Below are 26110 nucleotides of genomic sequence, written 5' to 3'. Positions count from 1 at the left end.
CCATACACCGTGGTTAGTCAGCCGTCAATCATTTCCAGAGCCCGCCCCCCAACGGCAGCACGTTTCTGCTATACCACTGATAAACTGGACAGTCCGGACAATTTTATACATCAAGTACGTGTTTTGTATTGTGATTTATTTAACACCGAAGTCTTTATCCTTATTTACAACCAAAGTAGGATGATTAGCGACAGAAATGTAGATGAAATAAACCAGGAAACGAGTCGCTGAGAGCAGGTGCATGTCCATCCTGTATCGCTCGCTAAGGTTTTGACAAATCGATGTTTATGTCGCGGTTTGTTGCATTTTAAAGTGATACGAGTCAACTTTATTGGCTCGTCATGGCGACGGTGGATAAATCTAGACAAATCTTGTCCCAGTGCGCTCTGACAAAGACGATGTAGCGACAAATTGTGACCTGTCGTTGTCCCTTTGTACATGCAGTTAAATTTTGTTAACTTTACTGTTACTGCGTTTTACAGCCACCAGAGCCTTCATGAACCTCCTACTTTACAGCAGGAGGAACTAATTTAGGACTGCACTGTTTACCGCCGAGTGTTTTCTGTGTGTGTGTGTGTGTGTGTGTGTGTTCTGGAGAACTCGTGGTGACGTGCTAGATAACTTGAATTTCCCTTTTTTATCCCTCTGTGAAGAATTGCCTGAGTACATCCCTACAATGGCCTCCACCTCATCAGTTGGGGATAAACAGTTGCAGAGGATAATCAGAGATCTGCATGGTAATCTAGCTCTCCACACATACAGCAAACCCCATATGTGCGTTACAGTAGATACAATATCATGCAATATGCATCAGGTGTCTTGTCCAAAGGATTCTGCAATATTTACATCAGCCAAAGATTTTTTTTTATATGTAAATGTTTGTTTGTTTGTTTGTTTTACCAGATGAACTATACACTAACCAGTTACAGCATTTACCAGCATCACCAGACAAATACTGTGTCAAGTCTCCACCTGCCACCAAAAAAGCTATGACCTGTCTGAGCTGTTTTGGCAGCTCGTTTAGGAATGTCCTGGGGTGCAAGAATAGGGAATCAGATATGGGTCCAATTTTGTGCAGTTGGTCTAAATTCGGTGTCACTGAGCTTTTCATGTACTTTATTCATAGCTGAAGAGAGTGAGTTTTTGCACACCTGATATGTACAGAACCTTTTTTCATACTGTATATCAACACTATGTGTTCAGATTAAAAAAAGAAACAAAGCAGTCACATTAAAAATAATTCTGCAAGATTCCTTTTTTTCCTCACAGAAAACATAAAAAATAATCAATTACAGTAAAGTCCTTTAAAAGCTTTTCAGTATCCAAACCCTACTTGGGCCTCCATACTGTAAATAGGTCATGTTTCTGTACATCCCATTAAGTTTAGAGGCTAAGTCAACATACTAGGATCAGTTTTTTTTGGTGTGTCTCATAATTTTGCTGTGGGAGGTCACTACCTTGGGGAATATTCTTCTTTTGCAATTATGTTTAAGGTGTGTCTTGGTAGTGTCCACATGACCCAAGATTTCCCAGCCAAACACGGTATTATAGTGACACGACCAAAGGTATTCACTCCACCTGTCTATGGCTTGAGTGATGTGGCTGCTTGGTTTAAATGTCACAAAAAATATTCTGGGACAAAAAAAAAATCTATCTACACAAAATCACATATTTGTGTTTGGGTTAATAATGCTCTTGTTCTTCTTTTTTAAACTGTAGATGCAGTGATAGAGTTAAGTAAGGAACACAGGGAGTGTGGTGAACCCATAACGGACGACTTCGCCAACCTGCACAAGTTCTTCTACAAACTAGAATACCTGCTGCAGGTATGTCGCCATATCAAAGAGAGTAGCATTGGGTAAATTAAACCATAAGTACCTACCACTCCCCCCACACACTCTTCCTTTATCATATGTGCTCACATAGCCCTTAATGGATCTGAGCCAGAGAACGCATCAGTTAAAAATAGCATCTCAGCACTTCCATCTAATGCTTGCTTTTCCCTTTATTTCATTCATTCTTTCTTTTGTGGTTTCACAATTTTATGTGTTTTTCTGCATAACTGGGGAAGTGGTCACACATTGTCTTGAAGCTATTTGTTAATTGCTTAGCAAAGGTATTTCTGTGGGGGCCGTTGCTAGAGAGACAGTTCCTGAGGCATGTCTAGCCATCAAACTATGTGCATGCTTTACCCAATCCAGTTGACCTAAACCTTGGGCCCCGCTCTTTTTCAACCAGATCAAGGCACAGTAAGGTTAATCACACCAGAGTATGGCACGCAGCGATCACACTCAGTAAATACTCTCCAGGATTGTATAGATTGCCTAGTGTGAATACACCATTAGCTTCTGGTGGAAGTGGCTAATTTTAAGGGGATCCCGGTGTAGCCAGTGGATTTCTGAGCAAAGAGATCAATTTCTGCTTGCAAAAAAAACAAAACACAGAACTATTTACCTGCATGTAACAGAAGCCTGGTCAAACATGACTTGTCAGTACTATTGGGAGTGCTGTAGACTAGTGTTCTTAAGTTGTGAATTCTTAAAATGAAACATTTCACAAGACTCATCTCACAAGCCTTCCTGTATTTAAAGGTTATGAGTCCTGATACCAGTGAGTAATTTCTTTAATGTGCTTGAGCTGTTCTTGTAAAGTCCAAGTTGAAGAAAATACACATTTGTGTAGCTCAACTATGTCTTTTTCTTTCCCTTAATCTTCTTGAATTATATTAACAACTACTAAACACTAGCAACTCAGTCACCACGGTGATGTAGTACAGTCCACATTACAGAGCACGTTGTATATGAATGCAATAATTTTGTGTCCTTTGTGTCTCTTAGTTTGACCAAAAAGAGAAGACAACCTTTCTTGGCCAGAGAAAAGACTACTGGGATTACTTCTGCGACTGCCTGATTAAGATCAAGGGAGCTAACGATGGCATCCGTTTCGTTAAGTCCATCCCTGAGGTAATCCTCCTCTGCAGCACACGCGTACACTTAGTCACCCTTCGTGCCTCAGCCCTTCCATGGCGTGAAACACATGCGCACATGTATACAGACAGTGACCGTATAACCATGTAACTAATATTCTGACCAATCAGGTGCACTAAGGCTCAACGCTGCTAATTCACATGCTATCTTACACTTGTGCCACCTGTACTGTTTCCTCCTCACTTTTTGTCCTGGAAATTCACACTGGTGAGCCTCATACTTCAATAACTATTCATGATTTGGTCCTAGTTTGTATTGTAATGAATTGGTTTCCTGTTGAACTGTTAGTAATATTTGGTGGTTAAGTGATCAAAGTGTTCTTTGTGTATTGGTTATTAGCATTTACAAGTTATGTCGTTCTATTTGTAAAGGCAACAGCTATGACTACGTTCATTATCTGCATGATTATTTTCCTTCATTCCAATAGACGTTGGGTACCCACTTTTATAGATGATAATTTTAGGGTACTGAATTATGTGCCAGATAATTTTTGACTTATCATCTATTTTTTAAACTATTTTTGTAATTCTTTATCACAAGCCTGTTAATATTTTTTGCTGTTAAGTAATCATTGATTTGATAACATAAGGAAGACAGATCTGTGGTTTAAAGTTTTTTTGAGGGGGGAGGGGTGGGGTTTAAATGGGTCAGCGTGTTTATTTTCAGAAGTCACACAGTCTAGTCAATAACATCTGACTGATAATTAATAATTAAAAACCTTTGGCACTCTGAAAACCTAAAACATTATTATTTTTTTCTCTTCTTTTACTGTTTTTATTTGCTGTCCATTGGTCACAGACATAAAGACGTCTCCAGCTGGTGTCTGTCTGGTGTATCTGTGTCTCTTATCTTACTTAAATCCCTCCATCTGCCAATGCATTGGAGAGTCTAGGCTTAGAAATAACATTGTACATCTATTCTCTATATGGTGATCATCTTTAAATTTAGATATCTTTAAGCTGAACTGTTATTTATGCAGTAGAATTTAACATTTCCATGTTAAATTAAAATGGCCAAGACTGTTGCTGAAGACAACTAAAACTTTGATCCTTAAAGTCTGCGATGAACAGATTTTATATTTACTAACCTCAAAAATGGAAAAAGAGCTGTAGTCTTATTTTAAAAAGTCTTAACAGTTTCATTTTAATGCTTTATACAATGTATTTTAGGAAGTAGAAACTGTATTAAGTCTGACCTATTTAACAAGTTAGATAAGAAACACAGTGGAGGTTAGTCCACCTTGGATTGAGTTTGCCAGTGTTGTGCATGTTTATGACAAAAGAGTCTATTTTTGTGTGTCCTCAGTTGAAGACATCACTGGGGAAAGGAAGGGCTTTCATCCGCTACTCGCTCGTTCACCAGCGTCTTGCTGACACACTGCAGCAGTGTTTTATGAATCTGAAGGTCACAAGGTGAGAGGACACATCAGCTCAGATTAATCTAATGTTCACTTAACGCATCGAAATATCGTAACATTTAAGACTAAAAATAATTAGATGATTATTTTTAGTCTTAGTGTTATGGGCAAAATAATTCTGTAAATGATAGAAACTGGAAACGCTATCTGTAACACTATTTTACATTTTAAAGTGGATACTATATGTGCTTTAGTTACATCGAGCAGTTGCTTCTGTGATCACTTCCTAGTGATGTCATTTTCTGTACTTGGACAAGATAGCGCTAAACATGCCCCAAAATCTGTAACTTTAAACACTTATTTTTAAAATCTAGTTTTAAGTCTGTATCAGTTTATGCAAGCAGGACTCGATGGTATGTTTCATGTCTGCTTTAAGAAGAAAAAAACATGATATCGAATTGAATGCCTGACTTAAACATTGAAATCTATGGACATGTTCCATGACAATTCAGTTTAGTGAGAATATTAAACCCGTTTCGATGCACACTTAGGCTTAAATTCATAAATACTATTGTTTTCATGGTAGCTGATGATATTGAAATCTAAAAGGTCAGCTTTAATGTATTCTGTGCTGCAAGTTGTGAAATTACGAAATTCTGGATACTGGGCAGTGATAAAGCTGACATTGCGCAAATGACTGCAGTAAAGGTTTAATCTCCACTTATCTGAAAAGAAGAAATTATTTACAAAAAACTGACAAAACAAAATTAGGAAAACATAATTTAATAATGGAAGCTTAAAGTATTTCCCTGGACTAACCGATTAATCAATGCTAATTAGAATGTGTAATTCTGTTGACTGCATGCATTTCCTTCATGGCTACATGCAACATGAACAGTGGTTTATCTCTAAATGTCCTAATTCATCAAAGAGTACTTGTTATTGAAGATAAATTGATACATTTTATAGTTCCTGACTATGACAGTTAGAAAACTGTTGCCAAGATGTGTGTTTTACTCCAGGCATACTGTACTGCTTTGTTTTGGATGTTCTTAGGAAGTGTGATTCTCCCTTCCTTTTTTATGTCCTATTTCTCCTTTTTGACTGAAATCACAGCAACCAAAAAAAACTTGACCATAGACCTTTGTGGCACTGCTCAGTTCCTGTCTTTTCTCAAATCAAAATGTCAGTTTTATTTTTGCGTTAAGGAAAAAAAGAAGTAGTTTATTCTCCACGCATAATAAAACTAAACACAGCAGTTTACACCAATGACATGCTAAGTTTGCCAGTTTCTCTTCACATAAACAATATTCAAAATGTAAAGAAAATAAAAATGCAATTAATAAAATGCAGGCTTAAGTAATAAGTAATTAACAAATAAAGAAATGAGTTAAAAAAAAAAATAGCTTATCTTAAAAACCAGAGATGCAGTATCTGTGGCTTTTGCAAATAAAGGAAGCGCTGTACAAATTAGCCGCAGTCTAATGGGCCATGTTTGGCAGTATGAAAGAGAAAATATTTAACTTATATTTAAACACGGTGGGTTTTGTAAGTATTTACATTCAGTAGAGATTCAGCGTAGTTAGCAAACACACTGGAATGAGGAACCTCAGGAATGGACCTGAAACAGGTTTGGTGTTTTGGTGGTGGGTGGCAGCTTCTATGTTTGAGCAAATAATTCTTCACCTCTGGGGTGCAAAAGTATTTTTCCCAATATGAACTATGAAAAAACAAAATACCATTTTATACGACCTTTGGTGCTGGACTGAGTGCGCTTAGAAATAGTGCCTAGAAATAGTTTTTCTTTTCTTTTTTTTAAATTTCAAGACTTCAGTAAAACTTTCCCTGTTTTCAGTCTATAGGCTCAGCTTATGTAAGACAAACCAACTGGATGCTGACTGTGCCATCAGATTTACACTGCAAACATGCTGACAGTTGTTTTATTTAAAGCGTTCTCAGAAAGGGTAGCCTCATTACTTTGTCTTCATTTTTTGTCTGAATTCTTTTTTAAATCTTTGAAACCTTTATTTCTCTGTTCTCTAGATAGCGCAAAATGTCTTCTGTTTTTCAGTATATGAGGGAGTGTTTATTATTGTTGATAGAGCAAGGAAAAGGAATAGCAAGGATATTGATATTTGGTTGCTATAAATAAATACATTTTATTTTATTTTATTTTTTTGGTTTCCCTTTAAACGGTGCCAAATTTGGGAGGAAAATATATTTGGGGGTTGAGCAGCAACTACTGAGACTTGTTTTAAGCTTGAGCATGCTGTTTGTGACAGATTGACCGACACAACCACACTGGTGAACTTGTAACAACTTCCGGTCAAAGAACCATCCCACAGCAGTGTGTGACCAAGTTCTTGACCAGCATAATGGGGAGGTGCCAGGCTATTGTGTGTATGGTTCCTCCACATGCCTCCACTGAGGCTGCTGTTTATTTAACTAATACATTGTTGAATTTGAATGTATAAGCGTTGAATGGATTCTAATGCAACTTTGTGTAGAGTAGAGTCATGTTAACAAGAAATTTTAAATTTGCGTTACTTTCACCAAGGTGTTCATGGGTAACTTAATGAGTTACTGGTTGAAAATTAACAAGAAGTCTTATAACTTGGAAACAATTATTATTAAAAGTGTGATGTGTATTGTCATTATGTAAAAGGTACGGTATAAAGATATAAAGATAAAATATCTTGTCATGTTTAACAAGGTTAACAACAACGAGGTGACAATAATGCTTTATAGTGCTATTTAAAGCTATGTTTTTTACTGCCATTGTTTCTATTGACAAGTTGTGAGCATAAAGGGAAAGCTTTAATTTGAATATTAGCTTTGTATGCCAATGTCTGTGATGTATATCATACCTTTAAATGTATTTTTTCTGAATGTTTCTGTTTTTACTAGTTGAAATTCTCTGACTTTCATTTTGTGAGTTGTTTTTTCAACTTTTTTTTGTATTCTTCCGATAAAGTGACTGGTATTATGCCCGGAGTCCTTTCCTCAAGTCTCACCTCACTGGAGACATAATCAACAATCTTTATGAACTCAACCAGATCCAATTTGATGTGGCAGCCAGAGGTTATGACCTTGATGCAGATTGGCCAAAATTTGCAAGGTATGTATGTATGAACAATAGAAGACTAAAAAACTTTATAACACATAATTCTTCAACCTGGAAAACATGTAAGGTCACTAAATAAATGATCTGATCTCAAAGAGACTAAATATCTAGACTGAACACATTATTTTTTTGCAAATGTTGAATTGTGGTGAAAGCGTACTGGGTTTTTCACAACTTGAAGTTAACGCCTAATTATCTTATCTCCCTGCACATTCACAGTTCTGTCTTTTTGCTGTGTTGCTCGTGTGTGCGTGGGTGTGTGTGTGTGTGTGTGTTTGTGTGTGTGTGTGTGTGTGTGGTTGCTGACAGTGTGTGAACTTGGATCATTGTTTCTTCTATCAGCAGCTTTGTCAAAACTTTCAACTTCGTTGTGATAAATTCAAGCAATACTTTCATAACCTTGCTCCTCCGTATTTGTGTGATCTTACATACATATAGAGTGCACTTTCACCAGATCTCCGGACTATAAATGCCCTCTACATTTAAATCACGACTCAATCTGTTCAGAACTGCAAACCCTTCATTATAACTTGGTCTTAGTCTATTGTTACCTCAATTATTTTTGTAGTTGTGATTTTATTTGTTTACTTTATGTTTTTATTTTACTGAAATAATGTAAGGTGACCTTAAGGGTTTTAAAGGTGCCTATAAATAAAATGTATTGTTATTATTATTTTTACAAGCTATTAGAAAAGAAGACAGTAGAGTCCTGCACTCTTTTTAAGAAATTCTTAAATAGAATTTGCTGCGGTTGTCAATTCTATTTCCAATGAGTAGCATGAAATCATCACTTTCTAATTCCAGAGAAGAAATGTGTAACGTCTGAGTGACTTCCTTGCTTGTATTTGTGTAAATTGACTCATATTTTCTCCACTAACAAGAAAAGCATAAAAGCTGGACTACATTTCAAATCTGTTCGTCCATTTAACATACTGCTAAAATTAAATTAACTTTTCTCAGTTCATCGAATGAACTAATCTCATCTAAAAGTAGACTTTATGGCAGTCTATGGGATTTTTTTTGTTTGTTATATTAATCTTTTCTACAGAATAAAATGCCGCTGAGTGTGGGCTCCCACAGTAAAATTAGGCAGGATAGTTCCTTTTAAAATGAAGAACTAAGAGTTTTTTTAAAATGAACTCAGTTATACTCTGTAAATATTGCATATTTTCTTGGGTTCTTTAAAATCTTGGCATGTTCTTGGTATGTGTATTGTATATAGGTGTGGTTTTTACTTCCTGTTAACCATTTCTAAATAATACAGTTCTTTCTGGTATATATTACAGAAAATTAGCAGAACTTTAAAATAAAGCATTTTCACTGTTTGTCGTTATGTGACCCTAATATTTGGTGTCTCATTAACAAAGGCGAACATTAGGATCTGGCTCCTCAGCTTACCTTTGGAAACCCCCGAGTCGCTGCTCTAGTGTGAACAGTCTGGTTAGCAGTTATTCACACTCACAGGTACACAAAAAATATTATATCAGTATTTCCCACAATTTTCTGGTTAAATGTGACTAATGTTTAATGCACCTGACCTCTGCTCTCTCTTTTTCCATGCACTGAACAGGGTCAGGAGTTCCTTCCAGTCCCAGACTTGAGCCACAGTGGTCTTGATGAACTGGGGGAACCTTCTTCCTGCAGCATTGCAGAGAATCTGCGCATTGAGCTTGACCAGTCCGAGCTCAGACAGCAGGAGCTTTTGGTGCGGGTTCAGGAGTTTGGCAAGGAGGCTGCGGAGCTGAAAGATATTGTAAAGCACCTTCAAGAACAGTTGTCAGCTCAGAAGTCTGCCAATTCGACATCTACAGCAGTCCAAAGTAACCCAGAAACATACAGTGAAGAAAGAGTTAATCACTATCAAACCTGCAGGGAACCGATAAGAAGTGAACTTCAAGATAGACTCACAACTGCTGAGAACAAAAATATGGAGCTTCTTTCTAAGTTAGATGAGGCTCTTAAAGAAAGGGGCCAACAAACTGCTAGTTACTGTGAATCAGCCTGGAAAATCCAGGAACTCCTGGATAAACTCAAGTCTGCAGAGGAGGGGAGGCTGGAGGCTAAGAGAGAGGCTGAGGACAGGGCGAGGCACTGTGAATGTCTGTCGCAGGAACTAAAACTCAGGGAAGAAGAATTGAAGAATGCTGAGGAGAAGCTAGCTGAAGTAAAAGCTGGAGCTGATGACGAACGGGAGGCAGCGCTCACGCGGTTAGAGGAGCTCCAGAGTGCGGTTGGTCGAATTCAGGGGGCATTGACTTTGAAAGAGAAAGAGACAGGGAATTTGAGAGCACAGCTTCAGGACCTGCAGGCCTCACTGGAATGCAGGGAAAGGCAGGCGGAGGAACTGAGAAAAATGCTCCAGGAAGAGAGGGAAGAGGTAGAGAAGCAGTGTAGTCTCAGTAGCAGCCAGAATGAGGAACTTGAGAGTCTGAGCTTGGATTTAAGAAAAACGCTTAAAAGCAGAGAGAAAGAGCTAGCTGCGAGTTCAGAAAGAATCAAACATTTGGAGGAGCAGTTAGATAAGCTAAACGTGGGGAAAGAAACAGTGGCCCCTCAAATTATTGATGATGAAATAACATCTTGCAGTCAATCAGAGAATACTGCAGATGACAAAACACAGTTCAGCAGTCTAATGGAAATAAATGCTAAGCTTCTCCAAACGGTTAGGAAAAGTGAGGTAAGCATTTCCGAGCTAACTGAGAGCAGGGCTGCCCTGTTAGACCAGCTAGCTTCTTTGAAGGCGTCTGAGAAGCACTTCAGAAGTAGAGTGGAAGCTGCAAAGATGAGTGTGGAAGACAGAGAGAAAAAGCTTTTAGATGAAAACCTGAAATTGGAGGAGATGGTTCAGAAGGCGTTTATGCAAAGGGAGCAATCTGATGCTCAGTTAAAGAAGCTGGAGCATGAGAATACTGAGCTTCTCGGCAGTCAGTCCACACTGAAGAAACAGTTAGCCACAACTCAACAGGAACTGGATTCATTCACTACCAAAGCTGAAAAGTTAGACAAGAACATTATAGCGTCGCAGAAAAGCCAAGCAGAGTTACTTGAAAAGCTCCAGGAAACCGAAGCTAAGCTAAGAGACCAGACTGTAAAATGTGAGCTTCTCCAAGGTCGAACTGATGAGCTGGAAAGCAGGAGTGGGGAGCTGCACGATGAAAAAGGAGCCGCAGAGAGCAACGAAAAAATGCAAAAGCTTCACAGTGAGCACCAGACTTCCTCAGTGGAATCCAAAGAGGACCCATTCAGGCTGGTTATAGCTCAGGCACAACTGGAAGTCAACGTGAGAGAGGTAACCAGGCTCCAGGAAGAGGTGGTGGAGCTTAGGGCACAACTCCTGGCAGGAAATGAGGAGAGGATGAAAGCTCAGGCCCTGCAGGAGGTGACAGAAACCTCCAGAGAAGACCTTCGTGTTTTAGTAGAACAACTGAAGGCCCAAGTGGAGGAACTAAACCGCCGGCATGTGGATGAAATTCTTAGATCTCGCGAGCGTGAGGAGGCTCTTATTCGTGAGCGAGATGGCGAGGCACAGGCTCGAGCCGGTCTTGCTGCAGAGGTGACGGCCTCTAGAGAGGAGCTTGATAAGTTTAAGATGCGTTACAATGCTTTGTGTCTGGAGAACAGTGAATCAAGGGAGGCCCTTCACAGAGCCAACACAGAGACCGCAGAACTAGGCGTGCACGTGTGCATGCTGACCGCTGAGAACGAGGAGGCTCGGCTGCGCTGGGAGGGTCAGTCAACAAAGCTGCAGGAGCTGGAGGAGGAGGCGGCTCAGGAAGTAGGAAGGCTGAATGCCTGCATGGAGCAGCTGCGCAAGGAGAACCAGGAGCTCCACAGTCAGCTCCCAAACACTGAGAATTTGATGGCATCCAAGGAGAAACTGGAGAAACAGTTGAGGGAGGCCCAACAGGAAGTCGAAGCTGTGCGGGAGATGAACCAGGAAGAGAATCAACAACTCCGGTTGCAGCTCAGCAGTGAAGCTGTGAGCCATGAAGACCAGCTCCAGGTCAGGCAGAGTACAGTATACATGTACAACGTTACTGTTGTCTTCCCGTTTATGACGTACTTCCTTGTAAACAAAACTGTTTCTTATAAACTGAAAAACAGTTTTACGCAGCTTAATTTTTTGAAAGAAATCTGTTAGCGAAATTACAGGTTTCTTTTTAATGTTAACTTTAATGCAGATTTAGGATTGTGCACCAGTCTTGTCCTTGTAAGCTGTGATTATGGTTGGTTGGCATTGTTCATGTGTTCTTCTGAATGAATATGTCACAACCCATCAGTGCTGGTATAGAGTTACTTAAGTTAAAGCAGGAAATAAAGCAGGTATTTTTTTTCCTTTTTCTGACCATCTCTTTGCTCCTGCTTTGATATATAACTGAAATATTAGTACAGACTGACCCTCTTGTGCACTTTTATCTCGAGTCTGGTCGGTTACAAAAATTCAGATCTTACACGATGAGCTGAAATGACACTAAAGTTGAGCACTCAACAAAAATGACATCGAAACACACATCATGTGTTTGGAAATATAAAGCAGATTATTCAAGTTTCAGTCATGAGTACATACATAAAGGAAGCCTGATCTAATTATAGCATACAAGATCTTAAATAGAGTCAGGACATTTGAGAAAAAAAGGTGTTACTTTTGGAGCAGTGGTCCCAATTTGCATGTGTACTGCACTTTCATTTACATGTGAAAGCCTCCCCAGCACTAGAGGAGATTTTCACGCTTTGCGTTTTTGTAAAACTGCCAGAAATTCCACAAATTCTATGTCAGTTTGTGGAAGTTTTTATCTGCTGCCTACACTTTTCTTTGAAATAATATTATCCTCAAATTGTACAGCAATTTACAGAGCTGTTTGATGATTCCACTTTTTAATATAGTGAGGTGAGCGACAGAACCTGCACCTGGTTATCGGGGAAAATCACTGGTTATTACAGAGAAATACAAATGCATTCCCATATTCTCAAATAATTTCATCTGCAGTCCTGAGAATAAGTAACCATACCACTGAACTCTTGCTAAGATGCAGACACGTGCTTTTAGAAAAAGTTGCACAGTCTCACTGCACTGTACACGAGCAATATAAACAAGTCATCTTTTTTGTTACTACTAAAATATTTAGGCCATGATTTTGAAAATAACTAGAATGTATAGAAAGATTTATACCAACTCGGCTAGAGTGCAACTAGATATGTTTTCCACGTACCCTGCTCAACTTTAATGATGAATTTCTGATTATTTTTTGTCCATCTAGAGCACGATTCAAGAGTTAGAGGATGTTAAATTGCAGCTCCAGACTGAGCATGAGAAGGTAGTTGCCCTGGAGAACAACCTCAAGGGGCTAGAGGTAAGAGGATAAAAAATTCAGTACGGTGTCGTAAACAGAAAGTCCATCCATCCATTTTCTTCTGCTTATCCGGGGCCGGGTCGCGGGGGCAGTAGCCCAAGCACAGAAGCCCAGACCTCCTTCTCCCCAGCCACCTCCTCCAGCATATCCAAGGCGTTCCCAGGCCAGCCGAGAGATATAATCTCTCCAGCGTGTCCTGGGTCTGCCCCGGGGCCTCCTCCCGGTGGGACATGCCCAGAAAACCGCGCCCAGGAGGCATCCTTGTGAGATGCCCGAACCACCTCAGCTGGCTCCTTTCGATGTGGAGGAGCAGCGGCTCTACTCTGAGCCCCTCTCGAATGGCCGAACTTCTTACCCTCTCTAAGGGAGAGGCCAGCCACCCTTCGGAGGAAGCTCATTTCCGCCGCTTGTATTTGCGATCTCGTTCTTTCGGTCACTACCCACAGCTCGTGGCCATAGGTGAGGGTAGGGACGTAGATCGACCGGTAAATTGAGAGCTTCACTTTTACGCTCAGCTCTCTCTTCACCACAACAGACCGGTACAGCGTCCGCATCGCTGCAGCCACTGCACCAATCCGTCTTGTCGATCTCCCGCTCCCTTCTCCCATCACTCGTGAACAAGACCCCGAGATACTTAAACTCCTCCACTTGGGTTAAAGAAGAAAGTTAAAGAGCCAAACTACCAAAAAACAGACTCCTCTTAAAAATAATTTCTGTTGGTTTTTGACCATTAAAACCAACAGGTTATGGTCCTGAGTGGGAAATTCATGTAAAGAAAACATCTTCTGAATACTGCTTTATGTGAAGCATTTTGTATTTTACATCTCTAATTATTTTAGAGAACTTCCCTGAGATAGTTTTTTTTTCTCCCACATTTATTTTGAAGGCTCTTTGTCTGTTATTCATCGTCATAAAAGCCACCTGAAACTCGCTTTGGTTTAATTTTGCAAGAAGATTTTTAGTTGTGGTCAACATGCTGACAGTATTCACATAGTGAAGTGGTTTTACATGTGGAAATGGAACTTCTTTGCTGTCTAACACTGACCACACTAAAGTCATCGCTGGAGGATGATGCGTGACAAAACGCATGTGTAGCTTGCGCAGCTCGATCTGCATTTTCATGTGTGGGGTTGATAAATGGGAATACAAATTGCAGTTCCATTCTGTATATTGTCAATTGAAGTAAACATAATGTTATATTCACAAACATAATTCACAAAGAGCAAGAAATAAGGCTGTGCTTTGCTGCGCTGATTGCAGGCTGAGAATCAGAGATACTGCCAACAGATTGAGGAGACAAACATCCAGATGGCCGAGTCTGAAAACCTCATCCAGCAGAAAGAAGATGAGATAATCCATCTGAAAGGGAATTTATCAAGGTGAGATACTGTATTCATAATCACACATTCTGGACCAAATTAAAGCTCCTGATGAAAGTTTTTAATCTTGTCTGTTTAATCTTGTCTAGCCCAGAAACAACCAAATACACATTGTCTGTGTTGGTGGCACAGAGTCGAATCTCTCTGGGTACTCCCTCTTTGTCACACAGTCTAAAGACACCCATGTTAGGTTAATTGGCGAGTCTAATTTGGCCGTAGGTGTGAATGAGAGCATGGTTGCTTGTCTCTGTGTGTTAGCTCTGTGATGACTGTTAGCCTTTCTAGGGTGCACCCTGCTTTCCTAGTGACAGCTGGGATAAGGTCTGCATGGATGCTTGATCCTCCATGTTTTTTTGGTCAGCATGTATTTGTGCTATATGCAGATCTGAGGAGGCGTTAGCAGTTGCTCAGCGGGCCTGTCAGGAGATGGCTGAAAACCTACGGAGAGTCACACAGGACAAACAAAGCTTTGACATGAAAATGACTGCTGAACTGGATGATCTTTACCGTACCAAAATCAATTTGGAAGAAAGGCTTGTAGAGCTCATCAGGTATAAACGTCTTTTCTTTTTCCACAGATTAGCTTAATACAAATTCATTTCTGGGGGTTTTTGTTTTTATTCTTAAGTTCTTTTTTACCTTTTGCTTTTGGTTAGGCTATTCTGCAACCATCACATTTCAGTCTGTCTCATAAAATATAATGTTAGCATTTTAAATAAACTGCCTCCAACACTCCTAATAATGGAGTTTAACTTTAAGAACAGTCCGTATCAAATTGGCTGTCAAAAATCATTCTACTGGTATCAGTATAATCTAAATTTCTGGTACCGTGACATCCACACTGGAAGGGCGGATTTTTAAAAGTGTACAAATATGCTTGTCCTTGTTGCAGGGAGAAAGATGCCCTTTGGCAGAAGTCAGACGCTCTGGAGTTTGAGCAGAAGCTGCGGGATGAGGAGTCGGAGAGGGACGTTAACTACTGTCTGGGCTGCCACACTCAGTTCAGCTGGTGGTTCCGCAAGTACAGCTGCAGGTGATGGTCCATCAAAACAGAAACTGCTTGGAAGCACCAACCAGTAAAAGCACACTCATTTCTTTCACAGCTTCTCAACACTCTGAGGTCATTCACTGCTTGTTTACACTGTGGTTGTGTGATGACTGTTTTCTCACACATTCCTCACTTGGTTTACATTGTGCATTGCAAAGCACTTCTACAAACTTAGTTCTGCAAAAGACTGTGCTTATTCAAAACATGCACACGTGTAGGTCATGATAATGCATGACTGTGACCCTCAGTGACCTGAGGAAATTGAAGACAAAGTCAAAGTGACTATGATACAGAACTCTTTGTGCCTCATGAAGCTTTGTGATGATTATTCAGATATACTCTGTTCTACCACTGAATGGTATCCCTCAGAAATACATCACTCTCAATTCAGCAAATGTACCCGGTTGGACCCTCTCTTGCCTTCATAGTTGCCTCAAACCTTCATGGCACTAATTCGAGAATTTGCGGGACGTTTCCTGAGCTGATAGGAGTGACACTCGGTACAATCTTCTGGTGATGTAATCCGTCCTTTTCAGCATTCAGTGTGTTATAAATTCAGAGATGGTCTTCTGCATAAATTGGTAGTAACAAGTGGTTGCTTTCCTATCAGCTTGAAGCAGCGTTACTATTCAGCTCTGACCTCTGGCCAGGCACTGTTACTCAGAACTGTTGCTCATTGTAGATTTCCTCTTTTTAAAGCCATTGTCTGTAAACCCTACAGATGGGTGTGTGGGAGTATTCCAGTAGATCAGCAGTTTCTTAAACACTCACACGACCCTGTCTTGCACCAACAACACGATCAAGTTCAACGCCACTTAAAGATTTCTTCGCTGTTCTGATGCTCTGTTGGAGCTTCAGCAGGTCGTCTTAACCACATTTACATGCCTAAATGCTCTTCCTTTCCTTTTACCTTACATCAGTAGTGCTCAAGCTTTACTCATAAGTCATTTAATTGAGCTTTTTTCTTGTTTATCCACTCCACCTCTGAAGTGGCTGTTATGAGTTACATGTTTTGTCCCATAGCACTGCTTTAGGGTTTTAGATCAGAGACTGCTGACTACCCAGAGGTGAAGGCTGAAAACTAAGGAACTATCAAGTCCTACAAGTTACATTTTTACACGTCTTCTGTTTTTTAATGCCCTTTTTTTACCTTTGATAGTTTCATTTCTTTTTGTGCAAATCTATACTTCACATAAAAGGAACTACAACGCACAGGTCAATTCTCTCCAGTGAACATTTCACAGCGAGTTGCACTAACACGCTCTGTCTCAATCTTTTTGCCTTTTTCTAGGCTGTGTGGTCGTCCTTTCTGCTACTACTGTTGCAGCAACACGGTGAGCACCCAGCAGGGTGGCAACAGAGAGCGCTGCTGTAAGGACTGTTACAACCAGCACAGTGCAGTAGTTGAGCGCCACCCGCAGGAAGAAGTGACTCACAGCACACCGGGAACACCATTTAGGCGCTTTCTGCAGGCTGGCCTGGCTGTAAGCGGTGTTTCAGGTAGTCTCATGCACACTCACTGGATTAATGTGTCAAAGGATAAAATATTTACATATTAAATTTATATTGGGGACACAGTAGTGATATACACACTACAGTAAGAGCTAAGAATAAAGATCTATGGTGAATATGATGTTTATCTTCTAGGAGCAGGTGGAGATGAGAAACTGGACGATGGTGTTTTTGACATTATCACAGATGAGGAAGTGATTGGAGTGTACGACAGTGAATCCCTGTCTTTTGTCCCCGCTTGCTCGCCTAGACATGGACAGCAGGGGGCAGCACAACTGTAAGTATCTCACACACAGATGGACAGGTATAGTAAGCAACAGGATTATCAGACACTGCATGGCAGATTAATAACAGCCACCAAAACAGATTTTCTATTTGCACCTGTCCTTTGCAACGCGCCTCCTCTGAAACAGTCTACTTAGTGTGCTCCAGATTAATCAGAAACAGCCAGAAATAAGCATGGCTGCTAAAGTGATTATTGAAAAATTCACTTACCCCGGAATATAATTACAATTTTATATTTAACACATTTGCATATCCCAAAACAAATGACATATGCTCTAAGACATAGATTTGTACTTCTTTAGCAGTACGTTGGCGTCTTTGGTATGTGAAGTCAATAAGCTATTACTTGTACTTGAGGTCTCTATTCTTGAGGATTTTATTGTTAATTTATTTGGCTTTTATTGTTGTTTTTAAATGTATTTAAGTAATGTGCAAAAGTCTTGAGCCACTCCTCAGTTCTTCATATTTTTCTTCCAAGCAGTCCGATTTTCCTGTTATTGTTTTTTTCAGTTTTTCTTTGGACATTGGCAGCTTTTTTACTTCTTCCCACTCCAGTCATTTTACTGGATCATTTTCAGAAGAATGTTCTTTTTTGCTTTGTTTAACAAACTCAAGCCAGTCAACACTGATCTATGAGTAATTCAAGAAAGTCACCTAACTCAAAGGATGAACCAGTGTTGTGACTACACATAACAGAAAACTTGTACCATCGGATTTTGATCCACCATGCAATGCCATCTGGAATTTATAGCTTGGCAACAGCGTTCATCCCAAACACAATGCCAGTTAGACGATCACTGTCCTCCCCAGAGACTGGACATCAACATTATTATTGAAACAGTGTGGGATCATCTCGACAGAAATGGTAAATGGCCTGTATTTGTATAGCGCTTTACTAGTCCCTAAGGACCCCAAAGCGCTTTACACACCCAGTCACCCACCCATTCACTCACACATTCACACACTGGTGATGGCAAGCTACATTGTAGCCACAGCCACCCTGGGGCACACTGACAGAGGTGAGGCTGCCGGACACTGGCGCCACCGGGCCCTCTGACCACCACCAGTAGACAAGGGGTGAAGTGTCTTGCCCAAGGACACAACGATCGAAACTGTCCAAGCCGGGGCTCAAACCGGTAACCTTCCAATTACAAGGCAAATTCCCAACTCTTGAGCCACGATCGCCCGAAAACAAAACAAAAGGTAGAAACATCCAAAGAAGACCTTTGAATGCACTTCAAGAAGCCTGTAGAAGTACCGATGTACTTCTACAGGCTTCTCTATGGTTCTATGATGACTGCTTAAAGAGATCACAAGAAAACTTGGTCAGGCTGTGCTGAAGAATAAAGGTGCTCATACCAAATATCGACTTTGTTTTTTTGTTTTATTTTGTCCCGTTTGGATCTTTAGCCATCAGAATTGTTGTCTTAAGGCCAAGAAAGATGCCAAGCGGATTTATTTTACCAAGTGGATCATCATGGCCTTGCCATATTGGTCCATTTGATTGACCTTTATTATAATTATGTATTTATTTTATTTTATTTTCGGTTGCTACAAACGGGACAGACATGACTGGGGGACAGGACAGGGAGAAAGAATGAAAGAAAGAGAGGGAGAGAAAGAAAAACAGAGGGGAGAAGAGACGGTGAGAAAGGGGGGAAGAAAGAAAGAAAAACAAATATCGACTTTCAATTTGTGTTAGCGCACGATTCTATCAGTTGCTGCCATGGTTATTATAACTAACTGAAACTACATTTCAGTAAACTACCATAAAAATAAAAACTAGACGTCTGAATAAAATTAAAAACACTAAATTATATAAACTGAAACAATTTTGTAAAACTTGAAAAACTAGTGAGTTTTTTTTATTAAATAGATTTTGTTTTTAAATTATCAAAACTTGCCTGATGAGGCTTTAGTAGATATATTTCTTGATGCTTTAGATGTCTACAAGACTGTGAATCAACTGCTTCCAAAATTCAGTGTTTTTATTGTAATAACTGTACTGATTTTCTTAAATATTGCCTCCCACATATGCCCTTCTTACAATAATTTTCATTTGTTTAGCAAAATATAACGAAAGAAGGGGAAGCTCAAGACTGCTGCTCAGTCTCATACATGTATTCAGTCTAGTGTTTTTGTAAGTTTCAAAAAATGTTTGAATAATGAGCCGTAAAGCATGTGTTGATCTGAAATATAAATGCCGTTTTGATTAGAAACAGCAGTGCCAGTGCAGGAGACCTCACATCAGAGGATACTGACGACCTCAGCGCTGCGGTACAGGACGCAGAGATCTGCCTGCTGAAATCTGGAGAACTGACGTAAGTTTCTGTGAAAGTTACACCTGAAAGCCACAAGTGTAGTTGCATTTTGTGAGGTCAAATGTTTTGTTTGGGTTTCTAATTTTCAGAAGAAGTTTCTCTTGTCTTTTTGTGATAAAAGTGTTGAACTACATCCTAAAAGGGAACTGAAAAATGAAGCAAATCTGGTTTGGGGGTTATCAACTTCTCTAAATATTGTGCAATACATGTTGCAGATCCACAGTTTCACTTCTGGTATAACCTGGAGCTGGTTTGTTCAGGCAGTGTGGAAACTTTCTGCTGTTAGCACTGTTTTTCAGTTACAGTGTTAAAGAACACACCTTTGATAAGGTCGAAAACTGTAAACAGGACTTTGAATTTCAACATTTTAAAGGGAAAGTCTATTTATTCTATTTATAGATTCAGGGAATGCACTACTTCAAACGTGTAAACATGGTATAAAGTGATTCATATGACCATATGATTTATGCCACTCAGTGAGCGTCAGATGGAACCAATCAAGATGAAAATGATTCAAAAAGATTGAAGTGAAATTCCAGACTTTTGTAATCATTTTTGTAATCAAGGGGTGAGCAGCTCAAGGTTGCTTGCCAGCTGCACACTACTAGTATTATTCTTCTTGTTATCAATCGATCTGACAGCTGATCAGTGAAGGTTTGGTCTGTAGGATTTCAGACGTTTCTCATTTCCAAGATAACTTTTTCAAATTCCTTTTTAATCAGAAAAGAAATGTTGCAATGTGAGCTTGTGTTTTTGCACGTCAGTCTTTTCAGCTCTACAGAGATTTATGAAATTCTGCAGAAATCTTCAACATACCGTAGTTTTCGGGTCATAAGCCGCTACTTTTTTCCCCACACTGTGAACACTGCGGCTTATACTGACGTGTGGCTAATGCATCTTTGTTTTTTTCATGCAGCCAAAAACATTTTGCCTGGTAACAGAAGACCAATAAAATTGATAAGTAGTATATATACGGTATATATTTTTACCGGTTGTTAAGAGACGTTGTAAAAAAGCCATAAGCAACGTAATTTGTGTGTTACTGATACGTACGTGTACTTAAAGGTAGCCGTGTTACAGGCGCTGTTCGAGGAAAAGAAGCATTTGCAGTATGTATTTTTGTATGTTACCATAACGTTTATGTTACCATGTTTATGTTACCTTACGGATTAAATTAAACGTTAAAAATCCTCACATGTAATATTTCTGTGTAAATATCTCATATTACAGGTGAAACGCATACGGCTTAAAATCCGGTGCGGCCTGTTCAAGTACAAAATTTATTTTCTTTCTAAAATTAGAGCATGCGCCTTTTAATCAGGTGCGCTCTGTAGTCCGGGAATTACGGTACTTCTTATTACCACTGTGTTTTGAGAAATGTTAGCGTTTTAGCTGCTCTCAACCTGCTGCAAATTCAGTCATGTAGCATAAGATACCAGCCAACTATATTTGTAATTAATATTTTTTACAGTTTAACAGAAATATGACCCTGAAGTTACTTATTCTAGCTCATTAACAGTAAATGTGGTGTGTTTCTTAAGGTGTTTGATAGATATCGGAATACTTTTTTGTGCACAGTGACTGGATAAACTGAAAAAACCCCTGAAAAATATCAAGTAAATTGGAAATTAGGATTTTGTTTAAAAAATGGATAAATGATATGGGATTAAACTGGGTTGGGTACTGCAGTGCCACTGTTTCAGCGTGAAATGTTTCGTTCCACACGCTGCAGGTTCTCTGTGCATTTCACGGTGGATGACATCGCAGCGTTTGGCGACAGCCCCCGAGAGCTCTTCATCAAATCCAGCTGTTACAGCACCATCCCCATCACCATGAGCAACCCTGGTCCTACTGTGTCCTGGACCTTCACATCTGAACCAAAGAGCATCTCCTTCAGTGTGGTCTACAGGGAGAGCACTGAGAATCCACTGGAACAAGCCAAGGTGAGAGCCCAGCATGTGTATAACCATGGGTGAAGGACACGTCCTCACAGAGATACATTTCCATCCAATTCCATTCCAATAAAGTGGATTTATTCAACTGTAAACCGATCTCCAAAGGAATATAAACTCACCAGTGAACATTAACGTGAACATTTGATCTTATTTGATAGTTATAAAATGAAAAGGGTAAGCAATATGAAAGATTAGAATCGATCTACAGAAAACAGTCGCTCGCATATGCAGCTCATCACAACACTGGGTTTGTTGGTTATCTTTCAAACTAATTTTTTTTAGCACTGACTCAGTCTCAGTGTTCTTGGTGTTCAACAAACACAATTTAACAGCTGCTGAACGCAGTGGAGCGTTCAGCAGCTAAATAGCCAGATGTTCCCCTCAGGAGAGGATAGTGACCAAAAGGCACTACTGCCGTGACTACCGCCACACAAACATGACTCCAAATGAATAGTAATGGATGTGTTAATAGCCAACTTTTAACACTGATGCGATATGAAAATCAATCTGCTAGTCTGATGTCTTAGAATATGGAGGACTTCCTGTGCATGCAGCAGTTGTCGGGGCTAAGCTTTCAGGTCATTACTTACAAATGAAAATTAATTTAAAAAAAATAAATCGCTGTCAGACGATAGCTGATGGTTTCAGATGTTTTCTGGCAAATGCCGCCATTTTTTTGCTTTCTATACAGATCGTTCACCTATGTGCATCCAAAGCCCGCTCAAACCTGATTGGTCAGTGTTTCCCATTTAAATTCTGGCACTGATGGGTTTACATATACACAGATGTGCATACGGGTATATGTACACATGCTTTTGTATATAGTTTTGTATTTTTACTTTTATTTATTTTTTTATTTTGCATATGTTTTTTCTATTTGCCAGGCAGTCAATGACAGATAAACTGTACATGTATATATGGTGCCAAGAACCTCCAGAGATGTAGCTGGCAGATAAACGAGAAGTGAGAAGAGGTGGGGCTAACTAGTTAGCAGTGACCCAACTTTAAAAAATGACAGCAAGAGGACTCACCTTCTTCTTTCAGCTGCTCCCTTTAAGGGTCGCCACAGCAGATCATCTGCCTACATCTCACTCTATGCCTGGCATCGCCCTCTGTCACGTCAGCCCTCTGCATGCCCTCCTTCACTCCATTCATGAACTTCCTCTCTGGTCCTCCTCTTTTCCTCCTGCCTGGCAGCTTCAACATCCTTTGTCCAGTATAGCCATTATCCCTCCTCCGCACATGTGCAAACCATCTCAGCCTTGTCATAAAGATCGGTGCAAAACTTAAAAATGAGTTGGGTGGGTCACCAAGTTAAATTCTCTGTGGGTAACACTGCTTTAGAGTGTGGACTATAAACCGGGCCTTGAAATCTGGTCGCTTGCCTAGAGAATGTTTATATAGTGTAACCTTAATAATACCGTGGATGTGTATTTAGCCTAACCGTCTAACCACCAGTGATTGAAGTAAAAGTTTGTGTCAGTTTATTTCATCCAAGTCAACAAAACACCTCAGACTGTGGCAGGATTTTTCCTAAATATTTATTAGCAATAAATCAAGTCAGAGAGGGACAAGCGGCCTTTCCCAGCCTGCTGATAGTGTGGGGCTGTATTCTGTGACCCCTGATGTAATATGCAGTGTGCATGCAGAAGCAACTAAATTATTCAGTTCATATTTCCTCAGTGATAAAGCAGAGCTAATATTTTATTCTACTGTGGTTCTTATGCAGCCGTAGCAGAGCCGCCCACTGTGTAAGCTGCCCGGCAGCAAACATAAAAATGTGTCAGGACAGGGTTAAAAAAGGTCACGGAGCAGTGGAGAAAGTCCGACAGCTTTTCTGCACATTTATTGGGATTTAGATTCAGTAAGCTGATTCTGAATTGGTTTCACAGTTGGTAAAATGTTGCCTCCTGTTGCCATCTTGTGTACACAGAAGAAATCCTTAACCAGGATTTCTCTCCTTTACTCTCTGCAGGTTTTGATCCCTCTGACCCGTTGTAACTCCCACAAGGAGACAATACAGGGGGAACTAAAAGTCAGAAATCCTGGAGAATACACACTTATCTTTGACAACTCCTTCTCCAGGTTAGTCACGCTGTGCTCTAAACAACAACTGTTCAGAATAAGACTGAACAAAGCAGAACATAAAGCCTTCTCTGTCTCTCCTGTTTGTCAGGTTCATCTCTAAGAAAGTGCTGTATCATCTGAGTCTAGACAAGCCTGTGGTCTACGATGGAACCGACCTCCTCTGAGTGTGGCAGGAGCAGCACGAACATGTGTAACACTGACTTTTTCAAACTGTCAAGGCTGTTTAAGCGCATAGGTATCACTTCAGAGTTCTTCTGATGCTGAGCAGCCTCAGCGGAAAGGTCACAGCATTAAAACACATAAGTAAATAACAATATTACACTACGGTATGTCAGCATGCACTTTTATGAAAGCTAGTTTAAATATACATAAGGAAGGATATCCAAAGTTCAGGCGCTTTCGTATTTGAATGTGACCACTTAATGTGTGTGTCAGTTAAAATCTTCTTTTCATAGTATGAGAAGTTTTATGTTTTGATATCCAAAAGTATCCAAATCAAACAAAAAGGGTTGAGAAAGTGTTTATATACTTTAAAAAAAACAGGGAGGGATGTGGGGTTTTGCGTAAATAAGTGGCCATAAATACATCAGATAAAGATGCTTTATGAGGAAAAAAAATAATATACAGTAATAATTGTAGTACATTGTTCCCAGAAAAGCTCTGACTGCTGGCAAACACATGCGATTGAGTCATAATCAAACAGGGAGCCTCTTGTTGTGAAAGCGTCTGTGGTTGCAAGCTGAGATCAAATCTAATCACTTGATTTATTAACGGTAACTTTGATTGTAAAACTTTTCAGTGGAAGAATTCAACTCTGATGTTAACAGAGTCTTAACTGACGCTTCAGTGGACATTAATGCTGCGGTAGAATGAGCCCAGCGGTCCTTTCACATATCTTTCTTACTGTTGCCTTTTCAGCTGTCAGAAATTAGATGAAATGGATGTGTTGCAATCATGACGAAGCTTAAATGGAAGAACCAGAACCACAGGAAGAACCCGGAAAGCATTTGGTTTTATTTATCTTGAGTAAACAGGCTTTATTTCAGTGCTTTGTCTCTAGTGGTTGCAGCTGAAGACAGAGGGGAATGTGGCTGCTTGAGTTCTGTGCATGCAAACATTAAGAGTGTGTGCAAGCTTTCCCAACTTCATTAAGCACATATCAAAATGTAAGTTTCAGTGCTTCAGTATTTAGTTGTTTTTTCCCCATCAGTTTAACCATCACTCTTGATGGTTTTACATTTAAAGTGAGCAAAAATGGGACAAATTCTCATGAAAAGCACAAAGCTGTTACTGTCTCTAGAAAGAAAAAAGAATCATCTTTAGAATCATTTTCTTGGGTTTTTTTATACTTTTGCTGTGTAATGTTCTGGATGAGTTAATTAGAGTGTTTTGTTATGAGAAATGTGTAAAACCTGCAGTGCGTCAAACAGAAAACACGAGCCTCAGCCTTTAAATCACACAAGTCCAAAAATTCTGTTACTTTAATACTTGAATTTTTTCATATGTGGACCTTTAAAAGGTTTAATGTGGAAGATAATCCAAGTTTTCAATCAGCAATCCTCTCAGTGTCTCATCATTTAACAATACTGACAGAGTAACATTGATTTAACTGCTTTGCTCTATCCAGAGGTTTTACAAAATCTCTTCCACCATTTTAAACCCATTTTGTAATTTATGTTGTGAAGAACTGACAGGAGAAAAGAAAATAAGGAAAAATGCTAATTGATTTTTATACATCTGCTCATTAAGAGTGACAAGTTGCCAAATATATTTTACAATTCTTAAATGGGAGTTTCTATTTAAAGACACTGCGACATGACTGCTGTATAATGCACTTTGTGAAAGGGCTTTTTGCCGATATGTATCCCATGAGCCTTTGTGCCAGATGATGAATGAGGTTTTTTTCTCCTCCATATGTAGGCAGTGTTTGATTGTAGATGTTTACAGCTGGATTTACCAGAGGGAATCTGCCGACACGTCTTATGAGAACTAAATATTTATACTAGAAATGATGTAAGGTTATGGTTAATAAATAAGGATTGTGTGATGAATGTGTGGTTGCATTTTAATCTGAAGCATATCACTGTGATGTATTTGATGGTCACATTGTTTTTTAGCCACACTGGTCTGTGGATGTCAATCTGCTCACGATGGAAGTGTCTCGACAACCACCAGAAGAGCTACCATGCACATTCATGCATGTACGGTTTGCAGAGGAGCAATTCAGCTGAATTTGCTGAAGGTTGGGAGGTTAACAAGGAGTAAAAGCTAGCCTGATGTTAAAATCCTCAACTGTGAAGCATTAGAAGGCATGTTTACAGAAAGTAGTTTTGGCCTATATAGATAGTTTCCCCCTTCATAGATGCTCTGTGGGGCGTGATTTTTGCTTGTAATCTCAGAGGAGCTACGGTGTAAACAACAGGGTTTCAGTGCTGGAGCTGATACAGTGATCATCATGGGGAACGTTTGATGAGCTCGGTGAGCTGATTAAGACCAGAGGGAACTCAGTGAGTTTGATGCGCTCATGCGGCGCTGTACCGGGACTGTCACGCCCTGACTGCACTGACCACAGCATGATCATACCTGGCTGTACGACTTCTATGGCGGACAGGAACTAGAAGCTGGTAACATCCCAAGACCAGCTCTTGGGATGAAAAAGGATACGTTCAGTGACTACTGAATCTGTTGTTGTTACACCGCGTT

The 26110-nt window shown here is 39.8% G+C and overlaps 1 protein-coding gene across 3 annotated transcripts; it reads left to right on the top strand.

The window, feature by feature from the left end:
* Positions 1-10: 10 nt before the first annotated feature.
* On the top strand, positions 11-25458 carry fyco1b (FYVE and coiled-coil domain autophagy adaptor 1b). Of its 3 annotated transcripts, none has more exons than XM_084911935.1 (18): positions 11-114; positions 654-737; positions 1720-1826; positions 2838-2963; positions 4293-4399; positions 7319-7462; positions 8836-8932; positions 9039-11471; positions 12727-12819; positions 14080-14198; positions 14582-14749; positions 15091-15231; positions 16538-16746; positions 16900-17035; positions 19260-19364; positions 21097-21307; positions 23295-23404; positions 23496-25458. In XM_084911935.1, the coding sequence occupies exons 2-18, from the start codon at positions 677-679 to the stop codon at positions 23569-23571; spliced, it is 4443 nt and encodes a 1480-aa protein (XP_084768061.1). In that variant the 5' UTR covers positions 11-114; positions 654-676; the 3' UTR covers positions 23572-25458. The 3 variants fall into 3 exon arrangements, with proteins under 3 accessions (XP_084768061.1, XP_084768060.1, XP_084768062.1); XM_084911934.1 differs by having other exon boundaries at positions 12-114; positions 16894-17035; XM_084911936.1 differs by lacking the exons at positions 11-114; positions 654-737; positions 1720-1826; positions 2838-2963 and adding an exon at positions 3086-3194 and having other exon boundaries at positions 16894-17035.
* Positions 25459-26110: the final 652 nt, after the last annotated feature.

This window comes from Perissodus microlepis, chromosome 18 (assembly GCF_051167445.1).
Source record: "Perissodus microlepis isolate ML-2025 ecotype Zambia chromosome 18, ASM5116744v1, whole genome shotgun sequence".
NCBI lineage: Eukaryota > Metazoa > Chordata > Actinopteri > Cichliformes > Cichlidae > Perissodus > Perissodus microlepis.
The sequence above is the reverse complement of the archived record's forward strand: the minus strand, read 5'-3'. Positions and strand labels throughout refer to the sequence as shown.

Excerpts from the sequence above, each read along its gene's own strand:
- fyco1b (XM_084911934.1), top strand. The coding sequence starts at position 677 with ATGGCCTCCACCTCATCAGTTGGGGATAAACAGTTGCAGAGGATAATC. Across the intron at positions 12,820-14,079 it reads ACAACCTCAAGGGGCTAGAG|GCTGAGAATCAGAGATACTG; the intron begins GTAAGAGGATAA and ends CGCTGATTGCAG. Across the intron at positions 17,036-19,259 it reads CAGCAGGGGGCAGCACAACT|AAACAGCAGTGCCAGTGCAG; the intron begins GTAAGTATCTCA and ends CGTTTTGATTAG.